Below are 25456 nucleotides of genomic sequence, written 5' to 3' on the forward strand. Positions count from 1 at the left end.
ACTTCCCATGACAGCATCTGACTGGCATTTGACAGCCAGCATAGTTGGGAGACGCACTTCAGCCTTTGCAATACACTGCAGAGGCTACCTCATAGTTTAGCCAACAAGCATTGATAACTCTACAAGAATTTCCAACAATAATTTTAAATATTTGTAGTTCATTGCTAACTTAATGAGATAGAGATAAAGAGAACAAGAGAATCATTTTAGGCTACTGGAATTACAAAAGTAATCTTGTACATTAAATAAACAGCAGCATTGTTATTCTTTTTTTTTTTGCGTAAATAACACATTACATGTTTTTACTGTGGAGCCATCCAGGGAAAATCCCATCAACTTCTAACCAAACTGCACAAAAACGGTCAAAACTTGAAGGGACAAATGCTGTTTTGATGTTTTTTTGGATGATGCCCACTAACAGACGTTTTATAGATTACCCCCCATTCTGTTTCTGTAAGTGAGATGGATGTGAACAAGGGGGAAGGGATGCCCATCAATCCATTCAGCCATCCATTTTATTCCTCTAAGAGGCTTAGACTTCAGTGGAGGGACCAAGGTTATAAGGCTATAGATAATCCCCCCAAATACAGCAAAAAAGCTCTACAAACAGAGAAGCCATGCCTCCACCATCCCACAGACTCAAGCTTATTCATAAAATCTGCAGCCCAACTTCCTGTTTGCTCTCAGACAAGCGTCTGAAATCATCTGAAGCTGCTCCTCCAAGTCAGTGATCCCAGCTGCTGCTGAGCAACAGGGTATTTATAGTTGGGTACAATGTAAAAAGGAGGACAGTATTTTTCTGCAGGTTTGCCCTGAAGAAGCAGTTTCCACACCTGGTGTACTTCCTGCAAATCCTCCTTCAACCCACCGAATCACTACTCCCTTACACTGTGGTTGAAAGCAATAGAAAAATTTCTCGCCAACGCAATACCACAGTGCCATCCAACACTTTGTCTCTACTCATATCTCTGAGCCAAATGCAAATGTGCTGCTCTCTCTTGTTCGCCTCTCAACTGTTTCGCTTGGAAAATGTGTTTTGATGAAAAAAAGTCTCAGAAAAAGTATGATTAAATCAGAGAAATCCTGTCCATGTTGAGTCATTTTCACCTTTACAATAAAGAAGGTGTGAAATTATTCATATGATAAACAATACAGTAGAGGTAAGGTCCTGAAAAAAACACATAAATAACACCCTGAGACAAATGTATTCATATGCACTCATCCAGTATTTCATAAACAGGAATTTACTGTAGTGAATGTCTCTGTCGCTGCAGTATACAGAATTAGAGGATATCTCATTCCCTGTTCCAGCCTCTTACCTGGCTGCCCTCTTTCTGCCAGAAGATGGCAGGTGGAGGGTTTCCTGTGGTGCCGCATTGGAAGGTGATGCTCCTCCCCTGGGTGGCAATCTGGTCTCTAGGTTTTGTGGCAATCTGAGGTGGTACTAGACAGGAAAAGAAGTGTAACCACAGATTAAAAGCCTTACTTTTACATAAACATGTGTTCAACACCAAGCTTTGAGGTCCTCTGTGTAATTAATACCCACTTGCCAGCACTCATCATTGCTCTTAACAAGCAAGATTTTAAAATTGTCCCTTTAACCTCCAGAGCTTTTTGATCTATCATTGCACTTTCATCTTTAATGAGAGACATCACCTCTGTGCCCTCTGAAAAAACAAATTATCACAGCACAAGGCAGAGCTTCCCCGATGACATTTATTCAGTTATTTTGGGAAAGGTCTGGGCAAAGCTGCCATTTTCGAGTTTGGGTCAGACCCTTACTTTAGCTATATCATCGCATCCTCACTGACCGCTGCTTTCTACCTCAGTCTAAAAAATTGTCTCACACTTCCAGCTGAATGAGAGGCTTCTCCAATCTAGATTCATCCAATCATACAAATCTCTGCCCAGCGCATATGCTCAAAGACTCACATACACAAGAGAGCACGCAAACACATATTTGGCTCCATACACAGAGAATATGAATCATCTGTGTCGTGTCTTAATGTTATCACTAAAAACATGTTCCCAAACACAGAAGACATCTCACACTTTCATCAACATCAAAATGTTTTATGTTTTTGTGATTTTTTTTTTCCCTCAAGAGGCTGTGCAGCCTGAGCACATCTGATCTGATAAACATATTCTTTGGTTGTATTAGATTGGTGATTTGTGACTTATCTTTAGGATTTACAATAAGTATTTTTATTTAATTTTGATGTGTCATATTTTTATATTGTGTTATGTTGCAAATCAGCAGAAGTCTAGAAGTTGTTAGAAAAGGAAACAGCAGGGGTGAATTGTTTTTTTCTTCCTTGCACATGTTGTGCTCTGTTTATTTAGATACAGTTGACTGTCTGTATTTTTCTTGTTTACTATTTTTTAAAGCTTATGGAAAGGTCTGAGTTGCATTATGGGAAGTGCGGGATCCAGCAGTTTTGGAGTTTTATCTATATAACAGACTAAAAGTCAGGACATCTAAGCTTCTGCAGCTGATTTTGACCTTTTTGTTTTTTAATCTGTCTGTTGTTAGTCTAACAACGGTAATGGAAGTGCATTTAAAATAGCTGGAGTATCCCTTTAAAAACACTATATTAAAAGCACATGTGTCTAGCCACCCAAAATGATTAATAACAGCACTAATAACAAATACCACAATGAACAAAATGTTAAATGGTCAGTAATGCAACCTGAGGTCAAACGTGTCCCTATTTAAAAATTAAAACCAAGACCGCCATTTATAATTAAAAGCCTTGCAGCAGCATTTTGAACTGCTGTATCTGTAAATGAGAGGGATTTATGTGGTGTCACACTATCCTGACACACTCCCCACGATGCAGCAGATGTGTGTTTGATAAGAGCCCTTAATCTGGTGTACATTAAGTCACTGCATCTTATTTAATGCCTGAGTGCAGCAACAGGCATGTTGTCAACATCCCTGTACCGAATGGAAGAATTTATTTACACCATTAGGCAGTGATTGTTGATTTAAAAAACATTAAAACGGCATACAGAAAAAAAAGCAAAACAAATGGCTTTTTTTAGGAAAAGAATTAGATGGAAAGTGAACTTACAGAACGGGCCAACTGGAATGATGATAAGGTTTGAAACATGATGGAGAGAGATGGAAAATTAATGAGATGGATGAAACACTGAGCTACAAAACAAAACCGGTGATGGCATGAAAAAAGAACAAAAAGAAGTAGAGTGAATGGAAATTGCTCGGTTTGGATTTCATTTACACTGATAAAAGCATTAGAGGATGAAGTCGTCTCAGACTATTTAAACCAAGACAGAGAGACAGAAAAAAAGGGCACGGAGAGTGAGGCTGAGAGAGGAGGGAGATAAAGAGACAGGAAGAGAGATGGAGAGAGTCATGTCTTATTAATACTGGGACTGCTCTCTGGCAGTGAGTTAAAGCACACATTTACCAAACATCTGTCAAATGGCGTAATCCATACGGTTTAGCATAAGCTCCTGGCAGCACCGCTGGATAGGGACTCAGAAAGATACACTGATACAAAAAACACAGAGCATTGGACAGGAAATGGGAACAGGCTTTTGTATGAAGCTGTTGCCATGTGCCTGTACGCTGCCTTATGCATGAACATGGCTCTAGGTATGAGATCTTTTTATGCATGCCAAAGTGTGTTTGTGTGTGTGTGTGTGTGTGTGTGTACGTGTGTGTGTGTGTGTGTGTGTGTGTGTGTGTGTGTGCGCGCACGTACTGCATTTTCAGCTCATATACAATATGCATGATGTGTTTCTTACCGTGGACCTGCAACATGGCTGAGGCCTCTGTCTTGCCCACACTGTTCTCAGATGTGCATGTATACGTCCCTTCATCCTGCTCTTTGACACGGAACAAACGGAGGCTGTTGCCATTGCGGATCTCAAACCTGGGAATGGGAAAAAATGAGGTAGTGAAAGATCTAACAGAGAGTGGAAAAAAATCACCATGCTACTTATCTACGCAAAGCGAATAAAATCTGCCAGTGGCACAAGGTAATGTCATTTCTTTCCTTGTCAATCAACCTGTTGCACGGATTTTTTTTCAATCAAGTGACATTATCTTGAAACAAGTGGAAGAGTGTGCTTTATCTGCCTGCGATATTGTCAGTAGTGCCAGCAAAAATTCTTGAAATAGTAAAATCAATTAAAAACAAGTGAGATTATTGTACTCCATTTCACTGATTTAAGAAAAAAACTATTCTTCAACAGTAGATTAAACAAGATGTTCAGATGGACTTTGCATAACAGAATTATTTAAACAATAAATAAATAACACATCAGCACTCGTATCGAATTCAGCTGTCTTTGCCTATGCAAGGCACATATAGTGAAACAAATCAAATTTAATTAACTTTATTTTATGGACTCACACACAATAAAGGAGGAAGAAGAAAAAAGGCAGAACACTCTAGTCTGACCAAACATGAAAAACAACAGTCAGATGAAATTCTTATCTTCACAATCAATTCTCTGTTCTCAAAGTGAACAAATAGACTCTATAACAGAGTCACCGTGTCACTGTGACCCAGTGGGTGCTGTACACCTGGTGCAGATTTTAGCTGGATGAAGCAGTGTTGCTATTATGCACCATCTCTGAACTATGCCTACGTTTATGCATAAGGTGTGTTATCACTTCCTGATATGTGGGGACATTTATGATGACAAACATATGACCAACACTTCACGATCTTGGAACAAAGATTAACATCCTCTTGCTGCCCTTTTTATAGCTGAACATTATACGGGAAATCCCAACAGCCAGACTTCAATGTCAATTGAAAAGATGTCAGATTTACACACAAATGTTAATGCTCAATACTGTCACTATTAAGTGTTAAATCATCTGTAAAAAGATGACTACTATATCTGACCTCACTGTTAGAATTAAAAGAATAGTTTGACATTTTGTGAAATGCACTTAATCACTTCTTATCAAGAGCTGGATGAGAAAGTCTGTTAAATATGAAGCTGAAGCCAAAGGACTCTTAGCTTAGCATAAAGACAGGGGGAATCAGTTAGCCTGGTTCTGTCCAAAATAGCAAAAATCAATCTACAAACACCTCTTAAGCTCACTAATTAACAGGTTTTTGTATGAATTAAACATACGAGATAAAAAGGTGTTACCTTATCTTATCTTTATAAAGCTAAGCTAACAGCCTGCGTGCCGTAGCTTCATATTTACTGTATATAAGAATGTGGCATCTGTCTTCTCATGTAACTCTTTGCAAGAAAGAGAATTACTGGCAGACTATTCCTTTAATAGGATATCCACTAACTCATTTCTATCCACTTCACATTTAATTGTCTCTACACTATTCTGTGTGACATTCAATCTGATGTCAATGTCAACACCATAATTGGGGAATGTACTCAACAGCTGTTGCAGATCAGCAATGCAGGGAGAAAATATGAGCAAATCACCTGCATAAAAGAGACAAATTAATAATAAAACATCACTCCAGTTCAAACTATAAAAATGTAGCACTTTTTAACCTACACAGTATGCACAATATACTTCCAAGATTATGAGACTGTGTTTATGCCAGTGTTATATTTCTTTCCACTTTTAAGGGTAATATAATATTGGAAAGTCACAAAATTGTAATTATTTATTATAATTATACATTATATTGAGTTTAGGATGGTCACACAAGGATTCAGCCAACTAATGAATCCTCTTTGGTCTCTTCCATTTATGAATTTATATGAGCAGTCTGATAGGAAGGTATGAATAAATGAACAATTACTCCACATATGTTTTCTGGGTCGTATGTTTTAATAATCCAATATGTGACTTGTCTCTGGTAGAACTGTATTTCTGACTCAGTCTCATAAGATGCTGTAATGTGCACATCATCAGTCTGAGTCTTTGTCTGTCATTCTCACCTCCCGCGGGGAAGCTCCCCTTCCTCTCTGCGCCATCGCACAGTTGGGGCGGGATCTCCATGGACCTCACACAGGAAGTCGACAGTCTCCTCCTCCATGACCACCTGGTTCACCGGCCTTCGCACCAAAACCGGACGCTCTGCAAAATGAGAGAAGGTGTCAGATACATTCATCTTATGTTCCTTAATGCTGCTGCACAAATCAAAGCTGGAACAGACCGTAGACCACCAGCTCAGCAGGATCGCTGTCCCTCTCTCCAACCATATTAGTGCCTACACACACATACATGCCGGCGTCGCTTTTCCTGGTGTGAGCGATCATCAGTTTGCCCCCACGCACCTGATAAACACCAAAGTGACAGCAGAAAACATTAGTCTTCCCTGAATGACAGATAACTATCATCATATCTTTTAACAGAGAACACACTTGAATACTCTTGTGCTGCTATAAGTCATTAATCTTTTATATTCAATAATTTCCAAAAAAGCCTTTCAACAACCGCCAGAGATTGTCCAGGTGCTGTTTTGACGCATGAGTGGAAAAAACAAAAGTGACAGCAGAATCATAGACATTTTCCGGTCCATAGAAAACCAAGGTGACTGCATAAAAGTATGGTCTATTGAAACTATTGTCACTGCAGATGTGCATCTGCAATTGGTACAATACATTTCTTCATGACTGAGTGAAAAAAAAAGTATTCATAAAGTAGCCGTGAAAAAAAATAAAAAGACCAGAGACTTTGTATTGATGCTTCAGATTACAGATACTGCAGTAAATGTCAATTCTTTATCAATGAGATCGAGTAAAGCAAGCAACAAAATGGAGCCATATAAAAGAACTTACAGTCTGATTTGCTCCTTAAATTAGATTGAAATTTTTTTTTAGCACTTTATTAAAATGATATGTCGCCTACATCGAGTGAAATGTTCAACATTATTCAACTATTTTAGCAAATACTGTAGGTGTCTTGTGCGTCACTTCATACCCATGCAAAATTAAGCCTGATATAAGGGTCAATGACGTATAAGGATTTTCAACAACTCAATTTTAGAATAATAAAAACAAGCATATTTAATGCAGTAGTTCAAACATTCAGAATGTTGTGTACCTGACAATTCATATTACAATTTGAAAGTGATTTTAGTGGGGGGTTTTCAAGATTAATTGGCACTGGCCTGAAAAAAAAAGTCATTTGGTGCGACCATGATTCATCTTGAAATATCTTATATAAATAAAAGATCATCATTTACAAAAAATTTTAAAAAATTCAAATACTTTGTTTCCAAACACTTTATATTACTGAAAACTGAAAGAAAGATGTGAAGCGTCTTAAGTAAATTGATTTATTTCAAGATGAATCGTGGTCGCACCACATGACTCTTTTTAAGGCCAGTGCCAATTAATCTTAAAAACCCCCCACTAAAATCACTTGATTTCAAATGTATAATATGGATCTTCAGGTACACAACATTCTGAATGTTTGAACTACTGCATTAGATATGCTTGTTTTTATTATTCTAAAATTGAGTTGTTGCAAATCCTTATACGTCATTGACCCATAAACTGAAGGTTGTCTTTAGAATAGTTGGGATTTCCACCACAATTTAACCTCAACTTCATTGGACGACATACTGTATGCTTATAAAGATGGATCCAGCAGCATTTAAGAGCTGTGTGTATGCCCTCATTATTTTAAAACTGGAGCATGGTTTGCTCAGTGTTTCTGTTGAACTCACAGACATGCGCTCATCCTTGGTGCTGACTCGGACGTTGTTGCGTTTCCAGGACACTGTAGGCTCAGGGTGACCACGTGGAGGCAGACACTCCAAGACAGCAGGCTCACCAGCAGCCACCACCACATCGCTTGGGGCCTGCCGGAAATCATCTCTCAGGACTGAGAAGAAAACACCAAGAAATCTAATTAGCAGAGGCCCTGCCTGTCTGATGTATTTAAAACAAAGCCTGGAAATCAGACCCACAGATCGGAGAGCAGCTGCACACACACAAGCACTATCATCAAAAGAGGGGGACTCGTTTGTTGAGTTGTTTTCTAGAGTGAACCATCTTTTTGGAGAAGGTTGTCTGAAAACAAGCTTATTGACTGGATTATTGGGTTTGCATGTGCATGACCGCTCAAATTCCTGGCAATGTCCTTGTTAGACTGTGCGCTGTTTTAATGTTTTCCCAGGCCTGTGTCCTACTCTGCTGTCTCTCCTGTCAGAGCAGATGAATAATGCACACCTCTCAGTCCAACACGGAGTAAACAAATAACAGTGCATTCATAATTTAGCTCATGTGTGAGGGAGAAAAAATGGCCTCTGCATTAATGAAAGGATTGTGTCTCTGATTCAAAACGCTATCTATCTTATAAATCTGCAACTCAGCTCTGATTCAAGTGAAATCAGCACCAAACAAGAAAAAGCTTATCCTCATGTCACCCCTGAAGTTTGCACCCAAGCCATCCTGTGGACGCGACAGGATGAGAAGTTTGACGCGGCGACCTTTGTTATCTTCTAATCCTCTGCTGTGATTGACAGATGAAAGCTTCATTGTGAACTGTGAACTGGAGCCATCTCATGAGATCTCCTGTACAATGGGAACTCATATTTTCGGGATGCTGACAAGCTCACATTGTCAGACGCACACACAGACGGCTCTACTCATCATTTTGGACCACATCCTGTAGCTCCAGCATACAGGCTTTTTTCTCAACCAAAGTGTACTATTGCAGGATAATCAATCAATGCAATCTGATTCTACACTTTCATGAATATTTTAGCAATCTTTCACAGCACATATAAAAAGTGCAGTTTAAAAAAATGTTTTATTGTTCTACAACATTGACTGAAAGTAAATTGAATGTGACAGAAATTATTTCTTTAAATAGAAGTGAAAACAGACCTCAAAAAGTGCAATTATAAATGTTTTTTTTTAATTTAGTAGATACACCTTTAGCAGAAATTGTATCCTTGAGTGTCTAAGAGCTTTTCACATCTGGTCATTGCAATTTTCCCCAATTTTTATTTTTTAATATTGCTGAGGCTCTGACAGGGTATATGAGGATGGTGAGTGAGCCACAAATTCTTGACTGCATTGAGATCTAGACTCTGACATGGCAAGGTTTTCCTCCATGGATTTCTCTTTATGTCTGCTATATTCATTTTACCCTCTAGCATCCCCTGTGTGGTGCTGCCACCACCATGCATCACGATGGGATTTGTATGTTAATGATGATCTGCAAATCAGACAAAGTGCCAAACACGGCTCAATTATGGTCTCATCAGACCAGCAAACCTTCCTCCAGCTGTCTTCCGAGATTCTTCCTACGTTCCTTCACGGCAAAAGAAGTCACAACTTTTGAGTTAAGGCTTTCTCTTTGCCGCTATCTCATGAAGCTAGTGAAGCACCCAGGTGACTGTTGTTTTTCACACAGTCTATCCAGTCTGAGCCACTAAAGCTCGGTACCCCTACAGGGTTGTCATAAATCTCTTGGTTGCCTCCCTCACTAGTTTCCCTTTTGCACGCTCACTCTGTTTTTGAGGACGACCTGCTCCAGGCAGATTGACAGCTGTGCCATATATTTGCGTTTCTTAAAAGAGTACTCCACCGATTTAGCATTGCACTCCCATAACACTGTCAGATTCACAATGGGCAGTTTTTAAAAAGCATGAAAATCAATGCAGCAGAACCAGAGGTATCGTCTTTATTATTCAAAGCATTCCTCTTCCTCCACAAAACCTGGTGCCTACATTACCCACAATCTCTCAACTACATAGATTTAAGTGTTATATGCTAGGACTAGGTAATGTAGCTTACATGAGGAGTGGGCTACCATATTTCATTATAACTCTGCATCCCCAGATTTTTTCATTTTAACTTTGCATAGCTATAGAGACTGGCTTACTTCTTTCATATACACAGAAGTACTCCCCATGGCCTGTAAACAGACTTCGGTGTATAACGTAATGTATCAGTGGAGTTCCCTTTTAATTATTGGTTTCAATGCTCTCCAAAGGAAACCTTGGATATTTTCTGCTATCTGCTCTCTGACTTGTGCTTTCCAATTACCTTTACACTGAGTTTTGTCTTTGTTTGTATTCATAGAGGAGATTTTGATGATCTCCACTAAATTAACCAGTGATGATCTAGGCATGTCATATTAAATTAAAGAGTTCTGGCAAACAAGTATTTTGTATTGTGTATTTTTAAGTAATTTATATCATTTTGTAGAGATCTTTACTTCGACATCGTCTTTTTCTGTTGATCAGGGTCAAAAAGGACATTTAATCAGCTTGAAATCAATATTGTAAGAGTGTTTTTTTATAGGCATTGTACACAATCAATATGGTTTGCTGTCAATCTACAGTAAATATGAACCCCTCTTGCACGCTTCTCAATCAACTGGTGTAATCTCAGTTTGTCTATACTCATTAACAATTAGTGGAATTGCTGTAATCCATCTAAAATCGACTTAACTAAGCACTTAGTTCATCATAAGCCAATTACTCTGAGTACATAATGAAATCTATGCCACATTAATTGTACAACAGTACGCCTGACAGGTCTGTGTCAACATGGCAGCTCTGGCCTTTAATACAACATCAATATTCAGCTCAAATAAAATCTCACCTGAAATTACTTTATCACATCAATTTAAAAGGTAGAAAAAAAATCCTCATTCTTGTAGGATGGCCGTAATTGTCTTTGGTAAACATCTATGAATATTATAAACCATAGTTAGGCGGCAGACAGCTTTGCTTAGGTCTGAGGTGGACATCAGTCAATCAGAACCTCATCTGCCTTTTTCTCTAACATGCGCTGTGAACCTTATTGAAATTAAGTGGAAGTTTGCCCTCTTTACTGAGTGGGGGAATCTTTTTTTAATGCCATGACATTTAGGCTGGGTAAAAAGTGTTAAATCTTTACAAAAAATGAAAAAAAAAAAGTAATTATAACTCACAGTCAAACATTGTAATACATCTCATTGGAGGTGATTAAGCATCAATGGTGGACTGAGCAGGGGTTTATATAGCGTGGACATCTGCCACAGACAGGTACAACGTCCTGAAGATCCTCACAAAACAGGACAATTAAAGAGGCTTTGCTGGTAGACTGTAACCAGTAAAGGCACTCACACTCCTCTTAAAGGCCTGTTCACCAAATAAGCCCGACCCTGTTCACTTGGCTGCCTGTTTCAAATGCTTTGCAGAGCTGAGGGGCTAATTGAAAGCACTGCCTTATTTTTAGACCTCCATCTGTAAGGCCTGGTTAGACGGGCGAACAGAGACCTTTGTTTCACTGCCATGGTGACTGAAGTGAAAAAGTTATGGGCAGGGAGCTAATCCCTGAACTGCACGCACACAGACAAACATCCACGGATACAAATTTGCACAGACACACATGCACACGCACACACACCTTTAGCATTTTGAAACCCCTCGAGTCCCTGGGCACAGACTTTGAGAAAGTGGGGCATTTGAGGGTTGAAACACATGCCAGAGAGCAGAATATATTCCTGACATCACTTCCCCCCAAACATTGTGCAACACAAGCTCCAAAAAATTTCTTTGAAGCTGTGTTCAAGTTAATGTGATCCTTACTTGCTCCTGACTTTAAAGAGTTTCCCACGGATGTTTATGTGATGATGATTCCACCACTGAATTGAACAATCTTCTCAGAAACACAGAGACGGGCCCCCCTCCTGAGGGGCCACTGTCCCTAACTTAACTTTTCAGGCATAATACGACTAGATCTGCCGAATAATCTCCTACACCAAACCCTTTGCCCTCCTTTCTGTCCGTCGGCGCTCGGCTCAGACAGGGAGTGTGGTTACTGTGGGGTAGCTGAGGGTTGACCCTGCCTCTGGAGAGACAAATCCTCATATTTCCCAAGGCACTTCCTCTAAGCTTAAATAATGGCAAAGCAGGGCTAAATGACTTTCAGCAGTTTCGTCATTATTTCCGAGGGCACTATTCTGAGAGCATCCATTCATTTTCATAATTTTAATATTTCAGGGATATACAGATTAGGAGATTTAATCTCCCGAGAATATTCATCACTTGATTTTTAAGTGACATTTATCTCTATAATACAGTGTTTAGCAGAGCACAGCGCTATGACTGCAGAAAGGCCATCTGTTAGTGTTTTTTTGAGAAATGAGTAGTGGGAAGAGGGGAGATTAATCATAAGAATAATAGCATGTGTGGTATTCTCGCTTTGTATATACAGGACTGATTTTTTTTTAAAAACAATAACAAATTATTGTTGATGGGGCTTTTATTCTAATTGATTGTGACTGTCTAAAATGAAGCAGCCACAGGGCGAATTACTTAACAGTTCACAGACCATTTACATACCCTGCATCTACATGAAGAAACATGATGGGTGAGTGTGACAGACAGGTCAGGGGGGGAAAAGCAGAGTTTCTGTGCTAAACATGAGGTGACAGTGAGTGCGGCAAGCACACAGAACAGACAGTGTGGGCTGGACAGATGTGTGAATGATTACCACGCGCTGTGTTTTCTCGGCTGACAGGTAGAAGGGTGGACAGGGAGGTTAAAGGGCAGAGGAAGTGCACATTTTCAGAGCCCAAACAAACAATCCGCTGCCTGACTCCTATTGTTCTTTTATTTCGGAGAGCATTAAACCCGTTAGGGAGGTGGTCTAATCCTATTGCCATGATACTGCCCTGTCATAGCTAATGGAGGCTTTGCCTACAGAGAAGAGAGATTGCTTTAATCCATCCATTGTCTGATTGTGTTGATGGAGGATGAGAAGGGACTCCGGGGCCAGTTAGTCACTCTTGTCTATAAATTCTTCCACTTTCCAAAAATGCAATGATGTTTCAATCACAAAGACTGTTGTAAACAGACAAACACATTTTGATTCATTACTTAAGGCTTGCCTGGACTTACACACACCATAGCAGAGGTGATTTACAGTACACAATTTAGGCTGTCAATTTTAGTCCGCCCAAGAACAGTTCTAAACGGCACATAGCCTATAAACTATATCCATCAGGGATCAGGGGCATCATACAGTCAATTTTTTTTGAGGGGGCACAGTTTCATAATGCATATGTTAAAATAATAAGGCTGGCGATTTTCTATATTGTTCTTATTGTCAACAAATCTCAAGTTTTTTTTGTGTTTGTGTGTGTGTGTGTGTGTGTGTGTGTGTGTGTGTGTGTGTGTGTGTGTGTGTGTGTGTGTGTGTGTGTGTGTGTGTGTGTGTGTGTGTGTGTGTGTGTGTGTGTACCAAAGTCTATCATATTCCTTGGTGCCATAGACCTCTGATGTTGTCCAAAAACTATTAAATGAGCCAATGTGGGTGACATATTCCTTGTCTCTAAAGGTTACGGCCGCATTCATTTGTTTAGAAACATCTCCAAAGAGTAACAGCGATATGCGTATGTGCAGTGACATCTGACTTACTAGGAACATCTCTCCTGACAGGTACAATCTTATCACTGTTATTACACTTTGAAGTCATTTCTAAACAAGCTACAGTAACAACTCTATTCAGGAACAAAGGAAAATGCCACCCACTGTGGCTAATTGACATGTTTTTAATGGTTTTTGGACAACAACACACACAATACTTAGAAATAAATAGGTTATCATTGTTGGTTTGGCTCTGCACATGAGATTAGTTGACAATAAGAAAAATGTCATTTAAAGTTCAAACAACAAACCAAGTTGATACCAGTAGCCTAATTATCTGCTTTGGTTTCTATGCTTATGATCAAAATGCCCCTCACACAGTGTATCTACTAAACTAAATGACAGTTATTAACATTACATTAAATGTAATCTTGAATAAGAAAGCAAAATGTCTTTAAAGTCAAGGGTAATGTTAGCTGGTTAGCTAGCTAGCAGCCTTGCTCATTTATCATTACATTAGTAAAGAAAGAAAAAGAAAAAATTGAATCGTCCATCCCGTTTTGTAGGACGCATTCCAGTGCTGCAAAATCAAGTTAGCTGACATAACTATAAACAACAGAGGACAACAAGCTAACACTTACTTGTTAATTTTAATTACTTGTGGGTTACAAGTTTTTTTTTTTTTTTTAAAAGAAGAGTGCTTACATAATTTTAAAGACACTTTTTAAGGGAATTCTGAATCAGAGTAACTAAGGAATTAATTCAAGTTGTTTTATGACATGAGCTGAGTTTGGTTCCTCACACTGTGGTTAAACAATGACAGCAATTTGCAACAATTTGACACAACTTTCACAGCTGGTAGTAGCACCTGCCCCCTCAAGTTAAATGGGCAGCATGTCTCTGTCAGTGATGATATAGATCAGTGGACTGTCTCAAGTGAAAATGGAAATGGAATACATTTTGTATAGCACCTTTCCTGCTCATCAGGATCTAATACACATTCACACACACACACACACCTCTGGCGCAGCCATCGGGAGCACTTTTTGGGTTCAGTATCTTGCCTAAGGACTCTTCAACATGCAAACCGGAGGAGCCGCGGATCGAGCCACGGATCGAACCACGAATCTTCTGTTTAGTGGCTCTACCTCCTGAGCCACAGCCACGTAGAAAACGTAGAGCAGAAAAAGCAAAAGAAACAAGCTGCAACTAGAACTTTGATTCCCTCATAATCCCTCATCAGGAGTAAGAGGAACATCTGGCTCTAAAGCCTAAAGTTTTATTTTTTATTTGTCCTACTTTATTCTAATCCTGCCACACCATGTGACTGTCTCTTCACTGAGACAGGCAGACATTAACATTCATGACTTTGAAATACACACTACTACTGTCCTCCCTCGGTCTTGTTTTATTTTAAAGCCAAAACAGTTTGGAGGAGCGGAGGCATGGATTTCAATCCACTTCCACTGTCTCATTATTCTGGTTTTTCAACAGCCAGGAGAGTCAGCTGATCACTGGCAGCTTACAGTAAAAGAAGAGAGAGAAAAAGACAGAATAATGACTGCTGCTGACATTTTTCAGCAAAGCTGCCTCCTTACTATGAGGTACTCTAAAAAGGAGCAGCTATACAAAGAAATATAACTTGTGGACCTCGGGGTGTGCAAAACACACAACTAGTTTCTCATATTTATTGACATACAAAACCATAACGAGTGAAAGAATCTATATGTAGGCTGCAGATAGAAGTCTTGATCATCTAAGAAAATACATTACGCATCTTTCACTGGTAATTGATGTGTAATTAATGTGGCTAAAACCAAGTTAGTGTCAGCACTCTTGCTCCCTAATCAGAGCCGTACTAATAGTCGAACAGATGCATCAGTATTAATTACTGCTCAGTGGGAGTTTAGAGCTCTTCCTCCTCCCACCTGTTGTCCCTCAGACTCACACAGCCTTCACCACCAACACATACACATTTCTGCAAGACCACCAGCTTAAAACTGGCTGCTCATTAACACTGCACCCCCCCCCCACCCCCACCCCCCACACCTCCCTGCCAGAGCTAATTGGGTCACTATTTACCCCACAGTCAGCACAACTTCACGCACAGGGGAGGGGAGGGAGTCTTAGACCACCACCATGCTGTCTTGGCATATGCCCCTGCTAGCCGGAGGCAGTGAGATTAGAACAAAACAGCCATTTATTAATACCGTTAGTCACTGTGTGCCTGCAGGTGAATCATCCCTTTACCGATATGACTGTACTGTAATCTGCAGCTGCACACATTATCAGCCATTTAAAAGAGGCAATATGACAGTATATGCTTCATATCTTCTCCCAGCTTGGATGTTTGTATTAGTTGCAGCCGCTTATGGTTCCCAATATACTGTATATCTGTGGAGGCTGTCCCTATTTTTGGATGTGAGCTACAGATGAGGTCAGTCAGCCATGAGCACTTACACACACATACACACACACATGCGCGCGCACACACATGCTGCCAGTAAAGAAGCCTCAATATGGTGGAGCATAAGACTGTGCTCAAATTGCTGTTTTGTGTTTTTTAACGAGGACAATTCGACCTTGCTAATCTGTTATGCTCCTTCGCCTAATCAACCCACTGACTAATCCATTTCCTCATGGCAAAGAGAGCCGCAGTTCAACCCAGGGCTGAGCCACACTGGCACAATTAGGAGAGGAGGGAAGACAATGGCACGTGTCCTGGACCGAGGAGGAAAAATAATAGACACGGCTCCTAGTGGGAGCTTTTTACTTCAGTGCACTTTCACCAAGATATGAGAAAGCTCATACTCCCCTGCTGTACTCCTCAGCAGCAGACACACAGCTATACATGCATGCTCACACACGCAATTTTGTTGGTACACAGAGAGGACTCTCAGGTGATGCAATGATAATATGGCCGCCATAGAGGGGGTCCTCCACGGGTCAGTAACAATGTCTGTACAGCTCCTCGAGTGCGATTTGCTGCTGTTCTTTGTCATATATGACAGTTAACCAAATCTCTTCTGGGTTTGGACAAAACAAGACACCTTGGACTCCAGGAAATCACAATGGGCATGTTAAGCTATTTTATGACATTCTCTACAGAATAAACTATTTATTGCCTGAAACATAAAGGTAAATAGTAACTTGCAGCCTTAATTTTCTATGCTGCGACTTGATCTTAAGTCAATTGTTCCATTTTAACTATAGCATATTAAGAGTATTATAATATTTTGTCAGCCTGGTTGTCATTTTCCTATTTTTGTCCATTATTCATGATAACATTTCATACATCGCCTCCATTGTAGAAATGTGGGATTCTGGCAAGAAAGATAAAGATGAGGGCGAGTCTCCTACAGCTTTCCAAAACACTTCAGTTGAACAGAAATCATCTCAAACACTTGTCATGGAGTCTGACCGAGAGTAAACACAGAAAGTAGTGTCCTGGAAATCCCTGCCGCTGTATTGAACTGCATAGCATAGTGGATCCATTAAGCACAATGACAAGTGTTGGAGATTATTTTTTCTGTTAAACTGAAGTGTTTTGCAAAGCGGGCTGCTCACACTCCTTTCCCCAGGTGACACACAAATCTGATACCATTGCTCTCTTTTTTACTATATTTTTAATCTGTATACACAACCTTAATGTGTGGAAGTCACTGAAATAATCTTGATGCTGTGGCACTAAAAACTGGGTCAGAGGCTCACTATTATTGAGTAATAGTAACTGGTAGCAGAAACACTGACTCACACCCTGACAGAAAAACTGTATTTAATGTGAATTTGTCACGTCATGGTCGATACACAGTCCTCCACTACTGATATGATGTGCTCTAAGTTAAATGTAACCATGACCACTAGTTAAAATTGATACAATTATGAGAATAATACCCAAGTAAATTCCCTGTAATATCTTAAGAAAATACGTAGTATCATTTAAAAACTGTTTTACTTTACAACCTCTAATATCAAGAATAGACTATTAAACTATATTCTCCAATTTCACACAATATCTAATCAAGCCCTTATCTTCTACATAGTCAAATACTGCGTTTGATTTAAAGGATAGGTTGACAATTTTTCAAAATTTCAAAACAGTTGTCAGGTTCCCATATAAACACTTTCTTTTCATACTGGCCATAGCAGATCCCCTCCAAATGTCCTTACAATGTAACTGATGAGGGTCATATTCCACAGTTCTCGTTTAGAGCAAAAATATATTTAAAGGTTTATAAAAGATATGAGGCTCCGGTAGTCTGAGTTAAGTCAAATAAAGTGAATATTTTTCACAGTTACACTCTTTTTTTAGTAAAAATGTTCGTCTTGTATCTCAATGAACAGTGTTTTCATAATCAGCTGCAATGGAGGGATCAAACAAAAATAGATTTTGGCAGAAAAAAAGACAGTCACTTTGAAAGATATTGACTTAATTTGACTCATTTTCAGTGGCTGACACTGAATATATATATACATATTAGCTTCAAATAAACTTAAATGCATTTTTGCACAGAAGGAGGCTTGTAGATTTTGTTTCCCATCACTTACACTGAATGTGCATTGTGAAGGGATCTTCTAATGGTCAGTATGAACAGGAGGAATGATTACAGCAAGATATTATTAAAATGTCAATGTTATTTCGGGCATCTGACTATTGCTTTGTGAGCCCATTTTTTTAAAGTTGCTAAAATGTTCAGCTAAGTAACTAACTGACCAAAATGCCGGAAATGTTATTGATACTAACTGAGCAGATTTTTTTCTCAAGCAGCAATTAAAGACCTAACAAAAGCAGAACAAATCGCTCAAGACAAAAAAACACATTCATTTATTGTCAGAGTGAGCTAAAATTAAGATATCCACAGGCTGATTTATCTCCACCCACATCACCATTTTTGTTGGATTTCTCCCTGCAGTCTGGTTCTTTCATATCATTATTTTTAAGCACAGCAGGCAAATCTAATCTCTAGTAGACCTCCATAAAGCTGCCAGACAGCTGTAAAAAGATCTGGGACACAACTGTGAAGCATTTGTATACTAAACATACACACAAACATCAACTTATAGCGCAAACATGCACAACATTTTAAGGATTATGATAAAAAACAAAGCGCCTTACGAGCAACTTCCAGTGAAGCATTACGACTGATGGCCTCTCCCAGGTAGTTGCGGGCCACACAGGTGTAGACGCCCTCGTCTGGTTTGCTCCGTCGTCCGTGCACAATGCGCAGGAAGAAGAGGGAGCCACTGGGCAGCAGCATGCGGTGAGAATGGGGGTCATCTTTGTCCGTCTCCACGCGCTCGCCATCCTTGTACCACTCTATAGTGGGAGGGGGTCGGCCCTCTGCCTTACAGTTGAGGGTGGCAGGCTCCCCCTTGGAAACAATCAAATCCGAGGGGTCCTCCACAATCCGAGGAGCGCTGTCTTCAAACCGTGCCCGGGACCCTGTGAAGTGGAGATGAGGACAGATGTTATCTATCCAGCTGACCACCTACCATTCATGAAAACATGTAATCTCTTTGTAGCAGAGCAGATAGCAAAGAAGCCATTTGGGAAGCAGGAATATTTTTCTTTAGTGATGCTGGACAAAGACACGGACTGCGTGTTGCATGAATTTGCATTTAGCAAAGCAAATCGTGTATAATCTCTCTTTGAAGGCTTCGACTTTGAATTCAAAGTGAGTCATCATGTATTCCAGTAACAACCTGTGGCTGTCAGATCACTACATGTGATATCCAGTCACTCTTTCTACATTCTGCAAATAGCAAAACAAAACCCGTATTGTGTTCTGTGAAGGAATACAGAGAGAGTATTTTCACAGGGGATATAACCTGTGCAGTGGATGCAATCACCCATATAATATGGAAATAGCCAATCTCTGTGTCAATCAGAATTGTTGCACAGTGGTGGATGACATTTGGTGGAAAGCATTTAAGGGAGAAAGCCGAGAGAATGAGAGAGGCATAGAAATATAGATAACTCCCATATCTCACTCTCTGGGGATCCATTAATATCTTTCCTTTGGCTGTGAGGGAAAGACATACTACTTCAAGACCTAAGGTAAGCTTTTAGAGCAAGACCAAATGTCTCTAACAATGTGTTACAGTTGGAAAAATGAATAATTCAAATGCCACTGCTTTTAGTTTGGTTGTGAGGAACAGATGGTCTCTCCCTCTGAAAAAAAAGAAAAAGAAAGAAAGAAAATGGAATGGTCACTGTGCCACCGATTATTGTGCTATTGTGTCTAGGCATTATTTCCAGCACATAATCTAGACTGCATGAAAATTCTTCATTATCGTCGGAGAGGAGCAGTCAGGAGTAACCTAATGACACACATGTTGTTTCACATGCTGCGGTTACATTATACTTAAATCTGAGGCATCAGGATAAATCCTCACTTTTCAGCTGTAAGCAGATTTATTTCTTTTCATGAACAGATTTGATCCACGCGAGCCAGGAGTCGCCATCATGGCATAAACCTGAAGTAAACATCTGAAGAGCGATATGAGCACTAACACCTCTGGGTCACAAACCAGGACAGCTCAAAATGCTAATGCTGTATGTGGATGAATACTAATCGAGCTGTTAAGATGTGCCAAGGCACCTTAAGCAGGTCCTGACACAAAATCATACTTTGTTTACAAGTGCAAATCATTTCATGCTAGTGTAGGCCTGACAGCTAATCCTTTGACATATCATAATGTACTTTGTAGATTAGATTTCATCACATCTGTATGGCATGTTTGACTCAGATGGGAGTAGATATTGACACATTTGACTGTGTTCATCTACATTATTTTGATAAGAGCTTTGTTATCCTGCTGGTGAACCATGTTTTCAGAGGACACAGAAGAAATCACCGCCAGTATCAAATCACATCTCATGTAACACGGTTACATCACTCTGGACTCCCTTCCTCTTCCATCATAACTGGATTACATCACAAAAAAAACAAATACTAGGAAAGAGCTGACCTTTTAAAGGGGTACTCTGGTAGCTTAGCATTGTGCTTCCATTAGATTGGAAGACTGTTAAGAGAAATTTTTAGGGAGGGTGGTCAAAAACCAAGCAGCAGAGAAAATATCCTGACGTTCAGTAATAGTTATTAGTACGTAAACCACAGCAGTGATAAAACTTTCTGTTTTTGGTTGATGCTTCAAAAATCCATCACTCGGTTGTGTCTTATGTCAGACTGTCTAGCTGATTAACTTTCACATCTTTCCAATTCTATGCAGTTTGTTGTGCAGGCTTGCATAGAGTCTCCAAGCCCAAGTCCTGATCCCCTAGCACAACATTATCAAGGTTGTGTTTTCAAATTTAATATTGAAATGCTCCCCCCAGAACCACAGAAGACATTACACACAGAGTAATACTCCTCCCAGCCACAGTATATATATCCAGACACTGAACACAGATCAACTCAGAGAAAGCTTCTTCCTTTAGGCCATCAGGATGTTGTCCTTTGACTTCTGACACTTACAATCAGTCTTGTATTAAGCTCACCTTTCAACTGGACATACTGTATGTACATTTTCATTTTCATGCACCATAAAAGAAAAGGCCAAATTCGAAAATCAGTTTATTAGACACAATGTTTCAATCATGGACGCCTGTCCAACAGGTGTTACAGTAGCTAACACTTGGCTTTTGACATTTGTATACACTGAAAAGTCCCACTTTTACACTGGACCATTATACAATCTAACATTTTAATACTAATATTAGATTACATTTATAATTTTAGAACTCTGAACTTTTATCCTTTATATTTCTTTTTCTAATTATTATTTTTACTAATACTCTATTAGCTGCTCATGGATATTATACCCTGATTTTGTATGAGCATGTGACAAATATAACCTTTAAATATTATCTTTATCTTAAACTAATTTCCGTGTGTAAAATTGGTAGAGTGCTCCTTTAATGTTTGTAGATGTTGTCTTTACTCATCATAATGTTTAATACACTCAAATCTTTACCCTCTTTAATGTAGCGCATATTGCATAAACAGTTCTTGGATGCTTACACTTCATATTAATCCCTTTTAGGACATCCAATAGTCTCTAAGGAAAGCTGAAAAAGAGCTTTATGTTTAGGAATAATTTACCAACAAATTATATTATACTGTTATTTACTCTCAGGCTAAGCTTGGTTACTTCATTGCTCCACACACTCAGTAAAACCATCAATCTGACATTAACAATGCCACTACCCATTAACAATGGGTCATTTTAATCCATTTGTTACCCACATTTATTGCTGCTGTAGTCAAAGCTCCCTCTTCTCTAATGTTCCCTCTCCAGTGTTTATGAGACCCAGCTGTCCTTGTACTCAGTGTGTCAGCACATGCTGTGAAATTGTGGTTTCTTTCAATCTTTTTGAATGGCATGAATTTCACCATGACAAATTCTTGTATATTAATTTAATTTGGTGGTAGCATTTTTTAATGAGAATAGATATGCCTTTAAAAATATTAAAAGTATCCAATGCCTGCAACTATACAGTCCGGTTCAGAATTAATTTCAATTAACTAAAAGCTAATTTATTAAAGGAGTAATAATGAGGGTTATTTTGTACTTACAGCTACAGCTACCCTGCTGATATATTACAGCGAGAGCAGTCTTGTCAAAAGACGAAAAGCTAACAACTTCAGGTGGTCAAAGTGACAAGAAACAAACCGCTCCTGTGCTATCAGTGAAAAGTCTCGGCCACCTTGAACACGACAGCAACACATTTTCTTTGTGAGAATAAATATTTTCACAGTAATATTTGGTTCATGACAGGAAGATTGCAGAGCTGCGGTTGAAAGCACCTTTCTGCAAAAAGAAACTCTGTCAGCCCTGTTAGTGACATGGACAAATAAACGATATAATGATAATAAACAATAATGGGGACCACTGTGAAGCTATGTGTTTAATCGGGTCACAAACACAGCTCATTAGAGCCTGCAGTAGGGCCTCAGAGCATATGGGAATTTAAAGTGTGACTTGATTTGTGGAAAAATATTAATCTGGGGCATTCTGGTGTGAAAGGACGCGGGCTACTCATATACTACAGCAAATTAAATAAACACAGGAAAAGATGTTTCACAAACTACTGCTTCTATTCATTTATGCTGTTACAACTCACAAAATGTACAGCTTTGATCGATATGGTGCAGTAAAGTACAGCATTTTCACTATATTTTCACTTCAATTTGCTGTACATCCAGCTTTATGGAAGTATTCAGACACTTCAGAATAAAATAGCAGGGTCATGTCTGACTGCTTTAAGTGGTTTTTTCAGCGATTTATAAAAGTGCTTTAAAAGGAACAAATATGCTTAGATTATTTAAAACACACACACACACACACACACACACACACACAGAAACACACGCACAACTGGACATGTATGTATTGATTCAGAGCCTTGTATTGAATGTTACAAACAAATCACTGTTAACACCCAGGGTAGTTACAAAATGTGCACCATCTTTGTACTGAAGCAGTATCATTGTGGACAAATCAATGAAACTCTTTTAAAACTGTCTGAACTTCAACGAACTTCACAGACCTTCAGCGTGAGGGTAACAGAATGCAAAGACAGCCAAGATAATCCATAAGAGTGAATGGCAGTCAACCTTGAGCTGTCATCCAATATGCAGGGGCTCTGTGAATGAGAGCAGGCCTGCTTCATGCAAGGTTATCACTCTCCAGTACACTGTCAAGCCATGCTGTGTACAAATTAATGTGTCAGGGTGAGAGGTAGGGGTGTTTTCAGTGAGAAATACAGTAAATTGTATTTAACAATTCTTATTCAAATGTTGACTCTTCCAAATTGAAGCTCATGATTGCTCTTTTTATGTGCTCTATAAAACAGTTCAGTCTATTCATCAGTGCCATCAATACAATTAGAGCGATCTGATCATCAGTGTAAGGATGATTAGATGCAGTAATTGTCATGATTGCATCTGATCTGTGAGAATTTCTTCATTTACTCAGAGCACAAATGGAAAATCCACAGAAAGCAAACAACCACAGTCAAATGAAAGGCCATTAGTGCCGCACACAGCTCTGATAGACAAGTTATCGCATTGGTCCTAATTGCAAACTCTGACACACACCCACGATTGCTCGTGGCGTCTCCTATATTTCTGCCTCATCTAACACACAGTTAGCAGGGTAACAGCTGAGGGGGTGATCAAGCTCACATCTTGAAAACGCTGTTGATTCAGCCTATATTTGGCATTTCTTGGCTCCTAGCTGTGGCATTACATAACAGGGGACGCTTTCATTAATTAGTATTTACAAATATTAACCCTGCATTTTCCCCAAGGGCAGAAGTGTACTGCCGTCACGCTAATGTGTGAAAACAACAATGCTGCATGAGGGGACGTCCTGCTTTTGCTTCAGAGCTTGATGCCTATGGCGTCAGTCAGGCCCCGAGCGAACATTTATACAACAACTTGAACCTGTCTGAGCTCACAGCTTGACATCTGCTGACACAGAACCTTCTACCTGTTAGACGGGCTGCTCATAGACTAAGGGAGACTGCAGGATGTGGCTGACCAATGACATTACTTCATCACTCAGTCATTTGTTGACTATGTTCAAAATCGCATACTTACATACTGTCTATGACAGACATTTGGCACTTCCCTGTTATAAGGATGAACAAGCCTCTTTTAGGGTGAAAACAAGAGCTATAAATGTACCGGGACTAAATTGGAAAAAATTGTGGCAACATACCGAAACGATTTTGCCTTTCTTTGAACACTACACACTATATGCAACATTTTGGCCAAACCAGTATCCAGCTTAACTGTACATGTGAGTTAAAATGAGACACAGCACAGTAGCAGCAGCAGCAGCCTAACAGTGTGTCTTTAGGGCTGGTAACTTGCTGTCTGCTCAGATTCACTCCTCTCTTTTTTCAATTTAAATTAATTTACATACTTAAAAAAGGCCAGAAACATTCAAGGAGTTCTTGTGACATTGCCAAGTAATCTCTGTGGTAGGGCGATAATGTGCCACAGTGAGCTAAATTTCAAGCAAAAGAAGTCAGGTTTGATTATCTCCTGGCGCCAGTCTGGGCTTTTTGAGCCTTTGTTTGGCAACTGTCCTCCTCAGCCATCATCTAATCTCTGAGTGATGTCATCGCTGACTGTACCAGAAGTGGGACATCATCAACATGACTCAAGCTGCTGCCTGCTCATACAGCACATTAGACGACTAACCACCTCCTGTAGTGGTTTCATCATCCACGGTCATTTCATCGAGACGGACTGTGAGAGGCTTTAGTCAGCCTTCAGCCATATTTGTCACTAAGTAATGAGAAGGAGGACAGAGTGGACACAAATCACCAGCTAAGGGTTGTTTAGCATCGATTAGTTCCACACTGAGTGCGCCAACAGCTGAGATTGAATACAGCTAAAAAAAAAAAAAAATTTCAATGTGATGTACTAGGGTCTACACTGATGCCGTGTTAATTGAGATTGTATGTGTGAAAAAGAGCTGCTGTGCTAAATTGAATGCAATTTGTTCAGGAGACTGTTGTTGTCCCTCTGAATCACACAGAGGCTTGAGAAAACATAAAGCAAACCCCCACCACAGACCAGCAGAGAAGAAGTTATTGGCTGGACTCAATGAAACATATCTTTACACTTATAAAGTCTCACATTTCTCTTTTCCTCTCTCCACAAAAAACTGAATAATATCCACCAGTGGGAGGTTTTTGTCTCAATGCAGCTCCTGCAGATATGATCAAGCCAGTTTTGAGTCCCCTTTTCTCTCAATTTTTTTCATGATAATACCCAATCACCCTACGGGAATGCACCGTATGACAGAAGTGGGAATGACAGGAAATACTCCAGATTAATGGCTGTAGGCAGATGGTGTGGGTGTTGAAAAGTAGCTTTAATGTTGAGAGGTGGCACCCGTTTATAATAATGAAGCAGAGTGAGTGGCGAGAGCAGTCACAGGAGCCACGGAGCTCTGGTTTTATATTGTTAAATTATAGTATATCATTAAAATGATACAAAACAGAGCTAGACCGATGTAGTGGCCAGACTGATACATCAGCCGATATTAACTTAATGCAGATATATTGGTACTTACATATCACCATATTGCCACAAATAATAAGAGAGTGCACTACAGAAATATCAAAGATATGTTAGAGCTCATTTAGAAACAGA

General features: G+C 39.5%; 1 protein-coding gene across 1 annotated transcript in view; it reads right to left on the reverse strand.

Annotated features, from left to right (window-relative positions):
* The window catches only part of zgc:77784 (uncharacterized protein LOC402947 homolog), a 48164-nt gene that overhangs the window by 21414 nt on the left and 1294 nt on the right, over positions 1 to 25456 (reverse strand). Inside the window, exons 2-7 of the mRNA XM_062419862.1 lie at positions 18397 to 18723; positions 7635 to 7792; positions 6117 to 6237; positions 5899 to 6037; positions 3772 to 3899; positions 1320 to 1444 (exon numbers count right to left, since the gene is read on the reverse strand). Coding sequence (XP_062275846.1) covers positions 1320 to 1444; positions 3772 to 3899; positions 5899 to 6037; positions 6117 to 6237; positions 7635 to 7792; positions 18397 to 18723 — 998 coding nt within the window. The remainder of the gene's footprint in view (positions 1 to 1319; positions 1445 to 3771; positions 3900 to 5898; positions 6038 to 6116; positions 6238 to 7634; positions 7793 to 18396; positions 18724 to 25456) is intronic.

The sequence above is a fragment of the Scomber scombrus genome, chromosome 5, assembly GCF_963691925.1.
Source record: "Scomber scombrus chromosome 5, fScoSco1.1, whole genome shotgun sequence".
NCBI lineage: Eukaryota > Metazoa > Chordata > Actinopteri > Scombriformes > Scombridae > Scomber > Scomber scombrus.